General features: G+C 52.3%; 5 protein-coding genes across 5 annotated transcripts; 4 read left to right on the top strand and 1 right to left on the bottom strand.

The window, feature by feature from the left end:
* Positions 1-69: 69 nt before the first annotated feature.
* Positions 70-371, bottom strand: CCMA1212_000575 (uncharacterized protein; the record flags this gene model as incomplete). Its single annotated transcript, XM_073698038.1, has 2 exons — positions 70-271; positions 367-371. 2 exons carry the CDS (start codon positions 369-371, stop codon positions 70-72), a joined length of 207 nt encoding a protein of 68 aa, XP_073563971.1.
* An 849-nt stretch (positions 372-1,220) lies between these two features.
* CCMA1212_000576 (L-pipecolate oxidase) lies at positions 1,221-2,866 on the top strand (the record flags this gene model as incomplete). Its single annotated transcript, XM_073698039.1, has 3 exons — positions 1,221-2,127; positions 2,311-2,554; positions 2,611-2,866. The coding sequence occupies 3 exons, from the start codon at positions 1,221-1,223 to the stop codon at positions 2,864-2,866; spliced, it is 1,407 nt and encodes a 468-aa protein (XP_073563972.1).
* Positions 2,867-8,633: 5,767 nt separating this feature from the next.
* CCMA1212_000577 (uncharacterized protein) lies at positions 8,634-9,421 on the top strand (the record flags this gene model as incomplete). The annotated part of the gene is made up of 3 exons (XM_073698040.1): positions 8,634-8,675; positions 8,724-8,797; positions 9,061-9,421. The coding sequence occupies 3 exons, from the start codon at positions 8,634-8,636 to the stop codon at positions 9,419-9,421; spliced, it is 477 nt and encodes a 158-aa protein (XP_073563973.1).
* Positions 9,422-11,208: 1,787 nt separating this feature from the next.
* CCMA1212_000578 (Low-affinity methionine permease) lies at positions 11,209-14,963 on the top strand (the record flags this gene model as incomplete). The annotated part of the gene is made up of 5 exons (XM_073698041.1): positions 11,209-12,433; positions 12,526-12,923; positions 12,992-13,109; positions 14,144-14,358; positions 14,435-14,963. The coding sequence occupies exons 1-5, from the start codon at positions 11,309-11,311 to the stop codon at positions 14,961-14,963; spliced, it is 2,385 nt and encodes a 794-aa protein (XP_073563964.1). The 5' UTR covers positions 11,209-11,308.
* A 2,204-nt stretch (positions 14,964-17,167) lies between these two features.
* CCMA1212_000579 (uncharacterized protein) lies at positions 17,168-17,829 on the top strand (the record flags this gene model as incomplete). Its single annotated transcript, XM_073698042.1, has 2 exons — positions 17,168-17,373; positions 17,457-17,829. The coding sequence occupies 2 exons, from the start codon at positions 17,168-17,170 to the stop codon at positions 17,827-17,829; spliced, it is 579 nt and encodes a 192-aa protein (XP_073563965.1).
* Positions 17,830-17,857: the final 28 nt, after the last annotated feature.

Below are 17,857 nucleotides of genomic sequence, written 5' to 3' on the forward strand. Positions count from 1 at the left end.
CCCCCCTCCCCAAAGGGGCCCCCCAACTGACAGCCTTAGCATCATCGCAACGCCTTTGGTCCTCTTTTCTCATCTCTCAGTGCCGCCGCCGATGCAACTGGGGTTCCCGCATCCGCCAGCCGGAGCGGCCCTGGTCCAGTCCCAGACCTTGTCCTTGTGCTCGGGCTTGGGCTTGGGCCCCTTGTCCCTTGGTTCTGATTTCTCGATCTGCTGAAGAGCAGCGGCACCAGTCGCTAGCACGGAGCCATCTCCATCATCCAGCAGGCTTGGGCTTGGGGATACAGAAGCGGCGTGTCCCACGGAATGCCATGGCCTGGGCTCGCACAACCGTCTCCATTCTGTGCGGCCTCGTACGTTTTGTCGTACGACATCTGTCTCTTCCCTTTCACATATGCTGCATCTCTCTGACTTTCACCCCGACCCGGTTTGTTCCCCCCCCTTGTCGTGTCTCTTGCACAGTACCGCAGCAGCCCGTCTCCCTACAGCAACTGAAGCAATGGGGGGGCGTGGGAAGGCAGCCAGCGCGAGAGCCACAGCATGAAGAGGAAATTCTCTTTCCTTCCCAATCTGGGATTCCTTGGCTCGACACGTCAATCGACCTCTCAGAGTCCCTGATTACGTTGGGCTCTGGCCAGCTGACTTCACGACGTGATGTGACAGGCATGGATCTCTCATGTATGTACTTGGCCGTCCAGGGTCTTGTCGGCATGTGTGCGCATGGAATTGCATGCTTGTCCTGCCCATGAGCTGCTAGAGGATTCCCGTCTTGAGCACCCCCCTTTTTTCCCTTTTCACTATTTTTGAACGTATATTATTATCTCTTTTTTTTTTTCTTTTTTCGTTTGTTCTTTTTTCCTTTTTTCCCCTTCATGCGTACTGACGTCGATTCGAGGGCGTGCACTTACATCAAGCGTTCTTCACTAGCCAAACTGTTGAGAGACCCTTGAGTATAAAGTTCAGCCCATCCCCCCCTCTTGCCATGGTCTCGCCACTTCATCAACTCAAGGCAGCTCGAGGTCAAAGTGATCATCTCTGAACGTCTCGTATAACCTATTCCTCACCCTAGTGTTCTTCAAAAATTCTACTTGCAACGGAACAGAAAAGCAGAAGCGAAGATATATACTTCCCCCTCCCCTCCTTCTAGCCTATCAGCCACAAGACATCTTCGCTTGTCAGTGTAGGCGCACAATACACGATACAAGAGTCCTTTGCCATCCAACATGCACATTGTCACAGACCCAATGTCCCCAGTTTCGAAGACAACGTCGTCTCCCCCATCACCAGGACACGCACCGGACACCGAGCCAGCGTCGCCTGTTTCTTCGACATCCTCCATACAGAGTGACATGCCGTCAGTTCTGATTGTTGGTGCTGGTAACTTTGGCGCCGCAACAGCTCTGAGTCTGGCCAGAAGGGGAGGGTTCAGAGTCACCATAGTCGACACGGCCCCCTTTCCCAACCCCAGGGCCGCCTCACACGATATCAGCAAGATTGTCCGAGACGACTACCCAGACAAGCTCTACATGCGGATGCTCATCAAGGCCATGCCCATGTGGCGTGCGGACAAGCTGTATAGCCCCTGGTACCACGAAGTGGGCATGCTCAGGGCTGACGCCTCGGACTTTGGCGAGAAGAGCATCGCCTCCTACAGGGCCGTTGGGGTTGCCAACGAGACACAGTTCCTCCCTGTAGACGAGGTACGGAAACGCTGGAACGGGGTCTATGCTACGGCCAACTTTGGCAACTTGGAGAAGATCCTGTACAACCCCACTGTGGGGTATGCAGAGGCAGACAAGGCCTTGCAGGCCGTCATGCAAGCCGCGGTCGACTCGGGCGCTGAGTACGTGGTTGGCGAGGTCAAGTCGCTCGATCTCGGCGCTGACGGCCGGTGCGTGGGCGTCGAGCTCACCAACGGCGAGGCCCTGCGAGCCGACAAGATCCTGCTCTGCACCGGCGCCAGGACTGCCTCTCTCCTGGCCCAGAGTGCTCCCCGGAACAAGGAGCTCCACATCGGTGACCGTCTCGTGGCCACGGGCGCCATTAGCTTCTACTCCAAGCTGCACGGCGAGCAAAAGGACAGGTTTGCCTGTATTCCCGTCTTCAAGAACTGCCTCCCTGAGGTCAAAGGTGCGTTGTTGTATCGGGTAGCGTCTGATGTCCCGACGGACTCTTCTGCCCTCCACCCCCCTTTGCTGACCCTACACCCCTCCCCACTTCCCAGGATGGAAAGTCTGGGATCCCCTTCCCTCAGCTCAGAATATACTCGTACGATAGCAGGAAGTAGACGCTGACGATGCCTTGAAATTGCAGGCGAGGGCATGTCGATCCTCAAAGACGGTACCATAAAATTCAACTGCGACATGTGCTTCACCAACTATGTCGATAATCCCATCACTGGTGAGAAGATGTCCATGACGCCCGAGGCATCGGACTACAACACGTGGACGGGCCCAGACTTTGTTCCCTTCTTCAAGCAGTGTGCGAGGAAGACACTCAATGGCCTTCATGGCAAGGAGGTGGAAAACATCTCTATCGAGTCATATCGGATCTGCTGGTAAGCCCTTATCTTCCGGATGCTCACGAGCATGTACACTTACACGAATCCTCCAGGGACGCCTCTACACCGACTCACGACTTCCTCATCACGCCGCATCCTCACTGTCAAGGTCTGTACGTGGCCACAGGTGGCTCGTTTCACGGCTGGAAGTTTCTGCCGGTGATTGGCGACTACATTGTCGACATGCTTCATGGCCTGCTTGGTGCAGACTATGCAGACCGATGGGCGTGGGATAAGAATGGCGGTGATGGTCACTCTGCCAATCCGACCTATCAGATTGTCGGAGATTTACAGCAATGGCTTTCATAGGCGGTAGCAGTCTGTGGCAGCACGAGGCAAAAGGTGCGAGGGGAGTGCTCTCACTTTCCGCTTCGTATGCAGCCTGGATCAGATTCACGTTGGAAATGGCAGGGGATGAAGGGCAGGGGGGGGGGTTGGTTGGATGGTTGCTTACAGGCGGTTTGGGGATCCAGGTCATGGAGCTTTCGGGAGACATAGAATAGGGCTTCATTGTATAGACGGGGGTGGGATACGGAGTATGACTGAGAAAGGGTGGTTTTTATCATATTAATGCCATAATATTAATGTCTTGATCAAAGATTCCTGTTACCCTTGAGATGGATTGTGATGTTCGGTCAAGTTCNTTCTTTTGCCTACTTGCAACAACTACCATTTTAGAACTGAGACCGACATGGATGGTTTAACCCCCAACGCTTGCAGCGTTTCTTATTCCTCTTCATCTCTAGTAAATCCCCCTCGACAACATATCCTTACCACTACCGCCCATGTCGAGACGGCAGGTATTTGTAGGTCAGAAGCCTCGGGACGGCGTCAGACGCAGCGGGCAGCGGCAGTGAGAGCGCCAGGGAACATGGGGCATGCACAAGTAGTAGAAAGCTGCATGAGAAAAAAAGGGCATTCAGCCGCACCAAGGAAAAGCCAACGATGCTTGGAATCTACAAGGTTGTCACAGATCGGAGGACGGGTATCTTTGCAGTCCAACCGCAAAGGGTGCATGAAGGGGTGCTTACCCCTTCTCGTGCATCCGTCGCTCAATGAGCCGTGCCAACTCAGTACTGGTGGCCTTTCTTCTTCTTCTTCCTTTTCCTTTCTTTTTCATCTGGTGACACACATCCTAGAATTTTGCCGAGGCTGTTTTCCTCCGAACAGGTGTGTCGTTATTCAAAAGGAAACAAAGAGAGAGTGGACTGGCTTGACGGCCGCTTGAGGGCGCGCTCAACTGCAATCTCTGGGAAACAAGGCGTCCGTCGTCTTCCTGATAGTTCCCCTCCCGAATCTGGAGGTAGCCTTCTTCAGGGATAGCTCTCCTTCGTTATCACCACCCCACCTCTGTTGGAGTGGCCGTGAGACCTGGCCACCGTGGAGTCCAATTACGGTGCTGATCGCGAGCCTAGAGTGGCTAGAAGCTCGACACACGGAGTAAGGTGAAGGTGGTATTGCAGCCGACAGCATTTTGGTGATCCATCGCCAGAATTTCCCTTGCCTTCTCGGGATAGCGGCGTGTTCTGTTCGAAGGCGTTCACGTGGTGGGAAGAGACCCTGAACTGGGATGCTGCTAACGTTATGAAAATGGTACACAATGACCCGTTGCTGCTGTTGCATTCGTTGTAAGTGGCGGGAGGGGGAGGGGGGGTGTCTCTCCATGTTGAGAGACTGATTCCCAATGAGGAAATGGGAGTTGGCCGGCCAAAGCTGAAGCAGGCAGAATGCAAATAACCTGTGCCTACCTAGGCATATCACGAATAGCATGCCACAGTCTGCGTAGCGTCTTGCGGTGGGAGCAGGGGCCTTGTGTAGTCCCGTTCCGGTGGTTTTTGCTTTTTCTCGTGCTTCTTCAAGCCATGGAATTACGTTGCCTCTGCGCATATATTGCCGGTCCAGAGTCGGGTTCGGTTTTACCCCTTCTTTTTTGGGGGCTGTTATTTTTGCTTTGTTCCGCATTATTGAGGCTTAGGGCTGGTGCCTGACGCTGCCCAGAGACGGAAGGGCTGACGGGGCGTGAACATGTCCTACATCGGCTATACTATAGGACGGCTGTGAGACTCGTTGGGAGGGCGTTGAGTTGAAAGCAGCCGAGTGGGTTTCCAAGGGTCTCCTTTCCCAGGTGACCGGTTTCCATACAACACGATGAGTGATCAACGTCACGTAGGGATGTACGAGGCAAGTGCTTGCTTACCCGAATACTCCCTTGTTGGGAGTTGTGTGCGCGTAAAGGACAAGGCTATCCCGGGCAACATCCCAACCCTCAGCCTCGACAAGGTGACGTACATGGATGTGGACAACACAAAGAACCCTGAATACAATGACCAACGGAGACAGCTCCGAGGCTAAGGGCAGTGTCATTGGTCATTTCGGTAAAACCCGTTACTGACGTAGTTGTCTTTTGTGACAGAATCACCCCCAGTGTCTGGTGTTTTTGCATTGGGGCAATTTACTTCAAGCAGATTGCATGGGAGGGAGCACGGGGACGAACGGTACAGACGAGCCTTGTATAAGTACGATGATGTACTGTGCTTGTTCTTGGGTGGCAATAAGCGCGTGGGGGGGAAGCAGTGACTGCAAAGGGGAGAAAAGATGTAACCCCCTTGCTCTGGATGTACAGTGACGAAGGGGAACAAGTGTAGACGAACTACGGACATAAAGGGCGATACGCATCTTATGTGGTTCTCGGATGCGCGTGCATAGCATAGCCTTGCATCCGTGGGGATAGAGATGACGTGGTGAAAACACAAGGACGAGCTGGGAAATTGGCGAGAGAACAAGATTCAACAGACTCGCCAGGCCAGAGTCAGCCACCGGCTGGGTATATCCAGTAGGAAGCGAAGCGAGCGAGGGGTCAGTTTGGACTTGGTATGTTGAGACTATTCGCAGTAGTATACTACTTTACAAAGACTAACTGGAGAGTGCCAGCGAAGATCATGGGTAGGACTGTTACTGATCACACGCTGGGCGGTGGTGTCATCTATGTACATTCGTATGTGATATGTTTTCTCGACATGACGATACATATATGCAAAGCACTTGTTTTACGGTATAGTTCGTGGCTGTGGGGTCCTTAATATATATACAGCAATACTGCCTCTTTTCCCGTTCATAGTTTCACCCCAACCCATCATATCACCTCACGGCTTCGAGGCTATTGCTGCAACCCAACGCTCCTACAGATGGTGGCTTGCCATGCCTGCATGCTATATGCCGCCCTTGGGAGATCACATGTAGCATTGAGTGGTCTCGCCTTCATACTCACATGAGATCCTTGCCCTGGCTCCCTCCAATCATCCTAGGAGAAGCAGTGTCCGAACATGCACTCGGCACGAGCTCGAGCGCAACGAAGTGATACATCACATATCGCGGGGTCCGGGCTGTCCAGGCCAGCTGAGCAGGACGTCATTCGGGGCATTATAATGCATAACGGCCGGGCCTATTCCCAATCCTTCATCCGCTGCAGCCGCACAATCTCGGGTGCAGCCTCGCAGTCAGACTGGCGTGATGGCTGTACCGAGCGTCAGGATAGGAGCAGGAGTGGCTTCACGCCGGAGCAATAGGTCCCATGGTCCACTGGGGAGACAAGGCTAGGGTTTATGCATACGCCCCTTCTTGCTGGGACGGATGATGGTTACTGGGAGGCCGGTTCTTGAACGGGCGTGTGATTGAGGAGACTTGGTTATACGTTCGCCTCGATCTATTCATTTGTCTACACTGGAAGAGATACGTCGATTTTGTAGTCCCATTGCTATGAGCATCGTGTTGTACTGTATAAACAGACAGAATAAGACTTTGTAAAAGGGATTCTAGCTACTAGCTCCCTTTCCATGAGTAAATATGTATAAAGATAGAAGGAATCAGCTGCAAGAGAGATAGAGAATGCGTATAGCTGCCTTGTCAGAATTCGACCACTACGATCAAAGGCAGAGGTTTTATCTCAGCTTCATACTTGGCTCCAATTAACCCGTTGTACCAAGCTTGGGCGAGGTAACGCTCCAGAAGGGAGAGTCGATGCGAGGTTCAAGGGTTAAGGATGATGAATGTTCACCGCTATAAGGGAACTCGAAGAGAGGCTGCCAGAAGTTCATCCAATGGTGGATATGGACTGACCCGATCAGTTTCAGGTTGAAGCCACATTTCTTAATATAGGTATAGGACATCAGGCGAGGATTTGCTTGGTATACATAAGTAGTTCAGCACAAGGTCGTTGATGGAGGGGTGGAGGGGAGTCGGCAGCTGGTGTAAGTCCAAGGGAGAAGGGACGCAGTTCTAGACTTCTTCTCCCTCTTTACCTGATCTCACAGGGAAATACTAAGCTCACACTGCACGTCAAGTTGTTACTCCTGAGATGGAGGTGAGAGGAACTGGGTCACTCGGATCGGGGATTTAGAGATAAATCAAGGAACAGTCTTTATGGAGAGGGTGTGGTTCTACAAGCTCGATAAAAAGCCTCACTTGTTGCCATCCACGTCACCAACTCGCCAAGCAATTGCGTAGTTCGACATCAAGATGGATGTTGTTGATCACGTCCTTGGATCTCAGCCCCGATCTCATCATTGTCCGATCGCTCGGGAGATCGACGGTCTCAGAGCTACCCTGGAGTAGAATCCTTGTCCTTGATCTTTGCGAATTCAGGGTGCTTCCATGCGGGCATCGTCGCATCGTAGATTGATAAATTTGATTGTGATTGGTGATGTTTGGCAGGCGTTGCTGCCAATGTTCCATCTGATCTGATATGCAAATAATGTGATAATGTTGGCAGGGCCACGGCGAAGAGGTTGGAGCCGCAACTCGTTGGTGAAGACTCATCACATACGAGACTCAGTCATATAGTCGTGTGTTGCAGCGTCCTGGGTCAATATGTCTATGTAAAATAGCTGATGTAATTATATAGTTTGTATATCGAGGGGTTTAGAAAGCAATCCCATGCGGTCATCACTTGGAAGAGTGCCGTTTATTACTACCTAATCGCTGAAGTATCTTCCTATAGCAACAACGTCTCAGAGGTCGTCTCCGTCCTGACTACCTCAAAGGATAGAGGGAGACGGCGAAAGTTGATGTTCGATAAATAGGAAAATCCCCCTCGAGGCAGAGAGAACCATGTGTCGTGGATTGTAGCCTACTCAACGCACGATACCTTGTATAGCGGATATGCTTATCATTCCGGACAAATCTTTACCACTCATTAAAGCTAGTTGAAGTGTCCAGCTTGACATATTTCACGGCGAGAAATCACCTCTACCAAAGCCTTCAGACAAGCCCCTCTCGCCGGGTCGGGGAGATGGCGGGCCGAGGGGGGGCTCTTACAATTTGCCAGGGAACACCTCGTTCGGGCAGTTTTGTGCTTCATGGTAGGCAACTACAACTACGTGAAGGCCAAGAACGTGTTAGAGGCTTCTCATGGCCATCACTGGGTAATGTTGGGATGCTGTAAGTTGGAACCGAGGGAGTTCATGTGAGGATTATGCTTGGAGAGCGACACTCCTAGGCTATACTTGGACGAGCTCAAAGAGCAGTGAAGAAAAACCTTCCTCTTACACTTTGTTGAGAAATTCCCGACTGTTTGTTTGTCTGTTTATCATTAACGTCCGTGACCGAGTCAAAATCTCCTTGAGGAGCAATGTGGATGGCCTGAAAGAAGTTCCCGATAAAGTGTCCGTGATCTGTGTTACTTCCGAGAAACCTTCATTGGCAATCAAGGTCGCCGCATCACCTTGAGGTTATCAGCCAGAAAGTTATTCCTCCGGAGATGGACCCATAGCGGCCCGAGATTGCGGACTTCCGCAGCATATCGGGTTCGGAATGCATGGGCCGCAGTAACGGAAGATGGTGTCTTTAGCGGTAGAATCTGTGGACTAAGGCGTTTGAAGCCGGATATGGTCAGTGAGAACGTTTTGTAGGAACATTTTGGATTCTAGACTCATCGTGGGAGGTATCTACAGATCAGAGAGATAGTTTCTACGACAAGAAGGTCATGTCTCAGAGGGTGAACAGTCTTGAATGCAAGTCATGCATCCAACTATTTGTCTAAGAAGACTTACAACTGCAATAGACATGTATACAAGTCAATATGCTTGTTCTGATCACTAACGCAGTTCGGCACCTTCGTCTGGTAATACACTAGGTCTTCTCTAATACTTCTCTATGGTCAACTTTCCAGGCGACTCTCACCACGTCTGCTCTTACCGCTCTCAGCATCGTCTCTGCGTATACCTCGTTGAGACTTTGGGAGGAGTAACAGTGGCAAACTGACAAGGAGATTCCGAAAGGAAACCTGAATTATCATCCTAGGCGTGTCTTTGAATAGCTGTGAGTGTCGTTTGAGATTGAGAGAGATGCATATATATATATCTCGCAAACTCGGTAGTCCACAAGTCAATGACCCCGACGATGCTACATGTCGAGAGTCCAAACCCAAGCTGTGCTGAATTAGTCAATTATAGTCACTCGTCGACGACGGTTTTCACCTCACTCACGATCCCTAAACCAAGAGCCAGGGCTTCGGAATTCCGTACAATCGGTGCTACTGCTAACACCGGGTCAGGGAAACTTGCCGAGGCGGACGATGTCAAATGGCTCGAGAAGGACGGATATGAGCTGGAGGCCGACTGGCTTCGAAAGCCAGCGAGGTGGAGCGAGGGTTTCTCACGCAGCACGGCTTGCAGCAACAGCTCGGAGATGAGTCCTCCATCTAGCCCTCCTTCAGCCTGGCGTCGAGCATGTTGGTTCGATGTCGAACTTTTGTACGATACATTTAGGCTGACAATTGCCATGCAGTACGGCCGCACCTACAAGGCCATCGAGAACTTGCCGGATAAGCCAGTTTGTCAATCTGGGGGAATATTCCCTTCGGCCTAACATTATCGCTCACTACTGGCTTCGTTCTTCTATCTCCTGACTTCAGAGTCCAAGGAGACAGACCATTAATGGGTATCGGTGGCGCTTTCAAAGGCAGATGCCACTGCATCGTTGACTGGCTCCGAGGACATTGAAACTGTTGCCGCCCATCTCCTGGCGCTTGAGGAGGTGTCGCCGCACAATAAAGGCAATTAAATCTTTCAAGGTCTGAATGATCTTACGGGGAGCGATATCGTCAGGCTGTTTGAAACCTCTATTGGAGCCAAGGTTGAAGAGGTGCACTGAAATGACAATGATCTCAACGCCATCAGAAGCATCAGGGTATGCTTATTCCTGTTACGTTTCTTACTGTTGAGGCCCTTTGGGCAGGAAGGTGTTTACTATCCCGACGTTCTGTTCCTGTCACAAAAGAGGTCAGGGCATTGACCTCCAACCCCCAAAGCGGAGATTGTGCTCAAAGTCATGTGGAAGGCGTGTAGATTGCGATTAATTATTACTGAGGAGATAGATGAACATATCAGGTAGATATGGTATATGATCATATGGAAGCGACGTCTTCGAATAGACGATTGATCAGATTCAAGCTGGGAGCCAGCCGCCATTGATTTCTCTGACTGTGAGTGAGCAGAGTACTTGTCTCGTCTACGAGATTGAGTCTCTTGGGCATGTTCTGTGGTCTGCAGCCCGCCGGTCGTTTGTAATAGTGCTGGTACGCCACATCTGACCTTAAGGTGGGCTCCGCTTCAATATTCATCACCAAGACTCAGCGACCGTCATTGCAAATCGAAGATGGTTGGTAACGACTCGGATTGGGCGATGTGACAGCCTCATCAGCCACTGAGCATAGAGATTTCCGCTGTAGAAGCAAGTGAACGACATCATTCTTCTACTTCGGTACACCACCTGCTCTTGAGCTCTGGTATGCGGATTGAGTTGTCGAGGACAGCTGATTAGATAACTGCATGCAACAAACAATCACATGCAATTCCATTGACCATATCCGTAACTTGTCTAAAACATGGCTTGAGTTTAGATCGGGAATCGTGGGTGGCGGATGATTTGTGATTAATACCTACTGGGTGGTGCAACCAGGCCTTGTCTTGTAAGAGCCTGCAGGTTGTTAATGTTCGGTGTCGCACATGTCGAGACTGGGCTGCTGCTCATGCATATCAGGCAGTTTCTCATACAGTAACTATAAACACTTTTTTCTACTGACTACTGCTAGCCTACGCCCACATGCCCGATATATCTCGTTCATTCGCCGTTGTTGACGGAATGATAAGCACTGCCCATGACATGCCGGGCCATCGTTATCAGCGGCAAAGGCGGGCGATGGCGTGCGAGCAGGTTGCACTCGCGCCATGGAATCCGGGCGGTCTCAGCAGCTTTATTAATCCCAGCGAATCGCGCAATCCACGATTTAGCTGACGAAGGCGCGTCTTGTGTGCGTGTCACGCTGCCGTTTGATGGGCGTGGGATCTTCGGAAACGATCCTGGCGAATGCCCCGAAGAGGGTTTGTCAGTGCGTGTGTAAGTGTGTCATATGCAGGCCGTTGATGTTATTGTCTGATGCTACATGTACTTGGCTTGTTCGAGAGCAGTGCGTCTTGCTTCGCTTTAACCCTCCCCCTCCTGCCGATGCTGCTGCTATCTGGGCTGTGATGTGATAACGGCTCTCTGGGTAGCAATGCCGTGTTGATGACCCGAGCAGACCGTTGGGTTGTGGCAAGCCTCGGTCTTTTGTGCCCTTTTCGAAGCTTATGAGAGGAGAGTTTGTTTTTATCATTTTGCTTTTGCGATATATACCCCCCCAACTCCAGTTACATGACACACCCAAGGTCTAGTATTTCGACCTCTTGAAAGAAACAACATCAACAGGCGTACATCATGGCTGGCCATGACGCTGGTGCCGATGATGGAGAGCAGCACCCGCTGCTACGAGACTCCTCAATACCTTCACTTGTAGGGCCCGACGACAACAAATACGACACGATAGCAACGCTGAGCGAGACCGAAAACGCCGCGGGCCAAGTTCACCCATCCCGGGCCGTCGAGGACGATGTACTGCCAGAGACGTCCACTCTGGGCCGGACGCTAAGCTGGCAGAGCGCGTACATCCTCGTCATATCCAGAGTCATTGGCAGCGGCATCTTCGCGACGCCCGGAGCCATCCTTCAGTCGGTGGGCAGCCCGGGCCTGGCTCTGTTGTTATGGATCGTCGGCACGCTTGTTGCTGCCGCTGGGCTGGCCGTGTCTCTCGAGTACGGCTGCATGCTGCCGCGGTCTGGAGGCGTCAAGGTCTATCTTGAGTTCACGTACCGATATCCACGGCTCTTTGCGACGACGCAGGTCGCCATCAACGCCGTCTTTCTCGGCTTCACGGCCAGCAACTGCGTCATCTTCAGCCGCTATGTTCTCTTCGCATATGGCGTGGAAGATGCGAGCGCCTTCGCAGCGAAAGGGCTGGCAGTGGCTCTCCTGGTGGCTGTGACGGCTATCCATGCAGTGACTCCCAAAGCAGGCGTCAAGATACAAGACTTCCTTGGCTGGGTCAAGGTTGGCATCGTCGTCTTCATGATCTTTGCCGGTCTCTACGTTGTAGTCTTCCAACCAGCGCTGGACACCTCGGCGCAAAAGAATCCGCTGTCATGGGATCATCTATGGGACGACAGCGTGTGGAACTGGGGCATCATATCGACGTCGCTGTTCAAGGTTTTTTACGCATACGCCGGGCTGGATAACGTGAGCAACGTGCTCAACGAGGTCAAGGACCCCGTGCGGACTCTGCGTTCCGTCACGCTGACTGCCCTGGTTACTTCGTGTGCCATGTATACGCTCATCAACGTGGCCTACTTTATCGTCGTTCCCATTGACGAGATTAAAGGGAGCGGAGAGCTCATCGCGGCCTTGTTTTTCCAGCGCGTGTTTGGCGAGCAGGTGGGCAGGGGGATCTTGCCTTTGGCCGTTGCCCTTTCAGCAGTGGGCAACGTTTTTGTTGTTGCGTTTGCCATGGTAGGTTGATCATCTGTGCTTTACGTACATCTTCAAGGGAAAGAAAGGCGTTCTTCTTTCGATGTGAAAGCTAACATTTCTGTTTTCTCCAGGCACGACTGAAGCAGGAGATTGCTAGACAGGGCTTTCTGCCGTTTTCCGATATACTTGCTTCGACGAAGCCCTTCAACTCGCCGTTTGGGGGTCTCATCGTCAACTTTATACCTTCATTCCTCGTCATTGTGCTACCGCCCACCACCGAGTCTTACTCCTTCATCCTCGAGGTGGAAGGGTATCCCGGCCAAGTCTTTACGCTGGCCATGGGCGTCGGACTTGTGTGGCTACGATTCAAACGGCCGGACATTAGGAGACCGTATAAAGCATGGTTGCCCGCTGTCATACTCAGGATCCTTCTAAGTATCGCGTTGCTCGCTGCCCCTTTCTTCCCACCGAAAGAGAAGCCCTCTGGAGGGCTTTGGTACGCAACGTATGCGGTGGTGGGCATGGGAACGTACGTTATTCCCCCCTTCAAGTGACTATTATGGATGATTTATCGACTAATCTTGTGACTATCTTTAGGATTGTGGCTGGTGTACTATATTGGTACGTCTGGACTATTCTACTGCCCAAGTGGGGAGGATACACCTTGGAAGAGAAGACGGAAGTGCTTGATGACGGGACGTCTATTACGCGGGTCGTCCACACATATGACTGAGTCAGACTTGAGCTTGTTTCTATACAATACGGCTACTATACTTTGACTTATCACGAGCTGTAGATGGCGGTTAGTTCCATATTTCTGAGTTTTGCCTAATAAGCAGAGCTGTCTTGCGTCTGATAGCTGTTTCATCGTGTCGATGAGAGAGCTCTGTGTTTATTGCTGCATAGCGTTGAATGTTAAAAACGACTAGGTCTATTTCCGCATCTTTACATTCTTTCAAATGCCGATTGCAGGAACTTCAATTTCAGTGATGATGCAATTATACTGTATAGCATCTGTCGGTTTTCGTGATGAATCCATCTCAACTACTTGACAAAGTGAACTTGATTGTGGCTCACAAGGCGTCAACTCACAAGAGCCACGCCTTGTAATATCCAGGCCGTCCCATCTGTCACTCCGCAAAGTTTAACTGAGCTATCACATAAGGACCCAAGTCCATAACGTCGTATACTGTCGTATGCCATTCTCCGCTCCGCACCGATCCTTCGGACAATAGCAAATGTGAAGCTTCATAGAGACGGATTTCAAATCATCCGAACTGCTCGGGAATAGCCAGCTGAGGGGAAGCGCGTGGCAACTCCTGATAATGACGTTGCGCTTCTATTGGATTGGAGGTGTAAGTCGGAGCGTTGCGGTGGATTATCAATCCCTCTTGGTGAATGGTGGTCGGGAAATGGCGTGCTCGCGGGGAACCTCTTACAAAGACACAATATATATATATAGAGTGTGTGGAGGTAATCGACGATTTCTACCCATTGTTCTAATCAAGATCAAGGACTAGAAACAGGACTAAAGATTGCGTTCACTTACCTATAAAATCCTCCGAGAGTGACACAATGGCAGCCGCAGCAGTTCAGAGTGCCGTCCCCAGCTCCGACTTCAGCCCCATCCAGGGCGTCCAGTTCCAGCCGCAGCTCGGCCAGCAAACCAGCTACAAGAGCGTCCCCAAGCACGACGTAGAAACTGTCCTCAACTACTTCAAGGACAACGAAGACGGCTCCCCTCCGGAGCCCTCATACGTGGGAAGGCCCGAGACGTTCTTGCAGCGGCCGGTGGATGCGCACCAGGTGACGATCAAGGACGTTGCCGGAGAAGAGAGCAAGTACACGCTCGACAAGAACGGATTCCAGATTCATCGCCACACTTCGGTTGAGAAGGACTTTTTGAACGATGAGCAGATCAAGGCGGCGTATTACCCGGAGACGGAGCAGCTCCTCAAGGATGTGTAAGTGCCTTTTGATACGCCCACTCGCCTTTGCCTTCTCTTCTATAACTTGCTTACACCGTCAATATGTGTACAGAACTGGAGCATCCAAGATCTTCATCTTCGACCACACCATTCGCCGTACAAACGCCAACGACAACACCGGTCGCGGCCCCGTCCAGCGCGTCCACATCGACCAGTCGTACTCGGCGGCTCTCTCCCGCGTGCCCTACCACCTGCCCGAGCAAGCCGACGAGCTCCTCAAGGGCCGCGTGCAGATCATCAACGTCTGGCGTCCGATCAAGCAGATCCTGCGGGATCCCCTCGCCGTTGCCGAGGCGGACTCTGTCGCGGAGGAAGACCTCGTGCCCGTGGGCTTGATCTACCCTACGCGCAATGGAGAGACGCTCAGCGTGAGATACAACAAGAATCACAGGTGGTTCTACAGGTCTGGTCTGACGCCGGAGGAGGTCATCTTGATCAAGTGCTTTGACAGCAAGACGGACGGAAGGGCGAGGCGGGTGCCGCATACTGCGTTTTCGGACGCGAGCTCGCCTTCGGATGCTCCGACGAGGGAGAGTATTGAGGTCCGGGCCTTGGTGTTTCACGAGGATGATAGGGAGTGAATAGTAGTGGAGTGGGTGTCTGGTGTGTTGTTTGATATGCATGGAACAAGACTGGAAGCTGGGATGACACAAACTATATGAATGAACGTCTACCAATGCATTGCTTAACAATAACTGAGACTCATCATCTCACTTGCTGCTGAGACAATAAAGTGACGATTCGCGGGATTGCAAGATCATGCCATCGTATTCATGCCGCATCTATCGTCAAAGCCCGCATATGCATAGGCAGCAACGTCAAAGCAAGGAGAAGCATTGCGACTTCGAGGCACGACAAGACGATTGCAGCATACAGCCCATGCCCCTAGACAGCCACACTTAACGTACAGCTGTAATGCATGGCCTGATCATGTATCATGTATGCACTCTGTACATGGTACGATGAAGCACTTTGATGGTCCATTTTGCAATAGAAACATCACCAATGGCCACGTACCGGCACTGAGAGGCGGTGGAGGCCCGGAGGCGGGATTCGAAGCCGCCCCCCTTCCCCCGGATGCTCTGCGAAGGGCCCCGAAGGTCCCGCTTCTCCGCTGCAGATATGGGGCTGGTTGAAGCAGGAGCAGGAGCCGGAAGTACGAGTACATCTACAATGAATAGTAAAAGGGTGGATAAATGGGGTGATGAGGGCGGTGATGCTCAATCTACGAGTAAGGCGGTAAAGACGATGGATTCTTCAAAGGGTGAGTGAGGGTGCATGCAGCTCAACGGGGGGGTTGCTTACATGGTGGCCGTATTTCGAGACTTGAAGTTGGTGATGATCGAGTCAAGCTCGAGTCTCTCGTGGAATATCAATGACAGTTGAACTTGAAAAACAACTCAAAAAACACTTTCTGGTTTTCACTGTTGAAGAGAGAATAACCAATGGCGTCCATTGAAATCATGTAGTTGTGTGACGGATCATAGGCTGTCAACTGTCACATCCCCAGCCATCTCAATTTCCAGCTACCAAAGCCGGAAAAAAAAAAAAAAAAAGAGGAACACGAACCACAGCAGAACGATGCCAGCCACCTCGAAAAGGCGCAGCTATACCGCCTTCTAACGGCAGTCTCCAGCATTGGCCCCTCTTCGTCTTCTTCCTGCTGGCATCAACTGGTCCGGTTTGCAGCGACGCGCGCACTTTGCATGTACATGAGCTTGTCGCATCAGATCCGGCCGATGCTCACCAGGAATACACAAGCGGCGGGAGTTCATTGATACTGTAGCCTTTCACCAAAGGAAACTACAAAGAGCTGTACTCGTACGTACAAAGAAGCACGCACACGCAGAGAAAGAGAATCTCGCCCCTCTTCCTCCTCCTCACCCCCCTGGTTCACGCCTCCAGACAACTGACGCACATGCAAGGGGAGAGCCCTGAAAGCCTTGGATTCGCACCGACTTTCCTCGACCCAGGCTCATCAATCAGTGCTCGACACGCTGCTTCCAGCAGTGGGGGCTTGGGCTCGTGCACCGCAGCTGGTTGGGCGCTCTACAGTAAACCGCCGCGTTGCAGCAGCAGCAGCAGCAGCAGCAGCAGCAGGCCAAGGACTATCCAGACCTGCACCGAAGAGCCCCGGCATCCGACAGGGCGGGCTGGTAGGGCTTCTGATCGCCTCGATTTGCCTTGTTCTGGCTGCTTGCCGGCTCTGTTTGCACCGGTACAAGCACGAGCACGAGTTACGGACAAGAGGGGAGAGAGATCATACGGACGGTAATACGGGACAGTCATCCAGGAGGCGCGGGTGGTTCTGCCGGAATACTGACCACAGGCAACGCGGCGAGGAGAAAGCGGAAGCTCCGCCGTCGTGCATCGCTCACCTATCGGAACCGACGAGGCGACAGATCCGGCCAGCTGTGCGGCCCCTGGAAGCCCGTCTTGTCGCTCTCGAGCTGGCCGTTATATACCGACACTTTATCTAGCATCGACTGATATACCGTTCATCCTCCATACGAAGCAATAGCCATTGACCATTCGAATTGCGTTCCGAGATAATCCAGCGAGCATCGCGCCCTTCCCTTACGAGCCTCGAAGAGCACCGACAGACCGACTTGATTATATACATAACTTCTACAACGACTGGATACCGAGAGGAGAGTCGCGTCGACCATCGCCTAGAGAGCGTTAGCTTCTGAGTGGCCGACAGAGAACAGGAAGGGGGAGAAGGGGAGAAAGAGAGAGAGAGAGAGAGAAGAAATAGAAGAGCATCAGCTTTACAACATCAATCATGATGGCGGGCCCACGCTCCATGCTGAGCGGCACCTCGGTCGTCTACGAGCGAAAGGTGGTGACGACGCACATCCGCACCTACAACTGGCCGCCTCTGCAGCTCAACTTCTGGATCTTCGTCATGCTGCTGTGCGCCTGCACCATCATCGGCGTCTTTGGAAGCTTCATCCAGATCCAGAACCAGCTCGAGCTGCCCATTCCCTGGTGAGGAAAACCCCTCCGGGTCCAGTGAACCCCTCCCCGATCCAATCGAATCAAAGAAAACTGACAGTCAATCCGCCTCGCAGGTATTTCCCCTACTACATCACCGTCGGCGCCATCGCGATCCTCTTCATCTTCGGCATCTTCTGGCTCATCGCCCGCCGCCGCCTGCTGCCAGCCATTGTCATGATCGGCGCCTTCATGCTCTTCGTCATGTGGCTCGTGGGCCTCGTCGTCGTCTCGCTCGAGCTCTGGGGGCCCAACGGCTCGATCCAGGACACGTGCGACCGCAACATCTTCAACCAGGACCCCAAGGGCCGCAACCAGGAGACGCTGGCGTGGCTGCAGCAGAAGATGATCTGCCAGTGCTGGGACCTGGTCTTTGCCATGGCCTTGACGGGCGCCATCTTTTTGTTCTGGGTCATGATTATGGCGTACCAGGTTTTTGCCCGGTCATGACAATTACTGCCGACTGAACAATGGGACG

The sequence above is a fragment of the Trichoderma ghanense genome (genome assembly GCF_004382785.1).
Source record: "Trichoderma ghanense strain CCMA-1212 chromosome Unknown scaffold_0, whole genome shotgun sequence".
Taxonomy (NCBI): domain Eukaryota; kingdom Fungi; phylum Ascomycota; class Sordariomycetes; order Hypocreales; family Hypocreaceae; genus Trichoderma; species Trichoderma ghanense.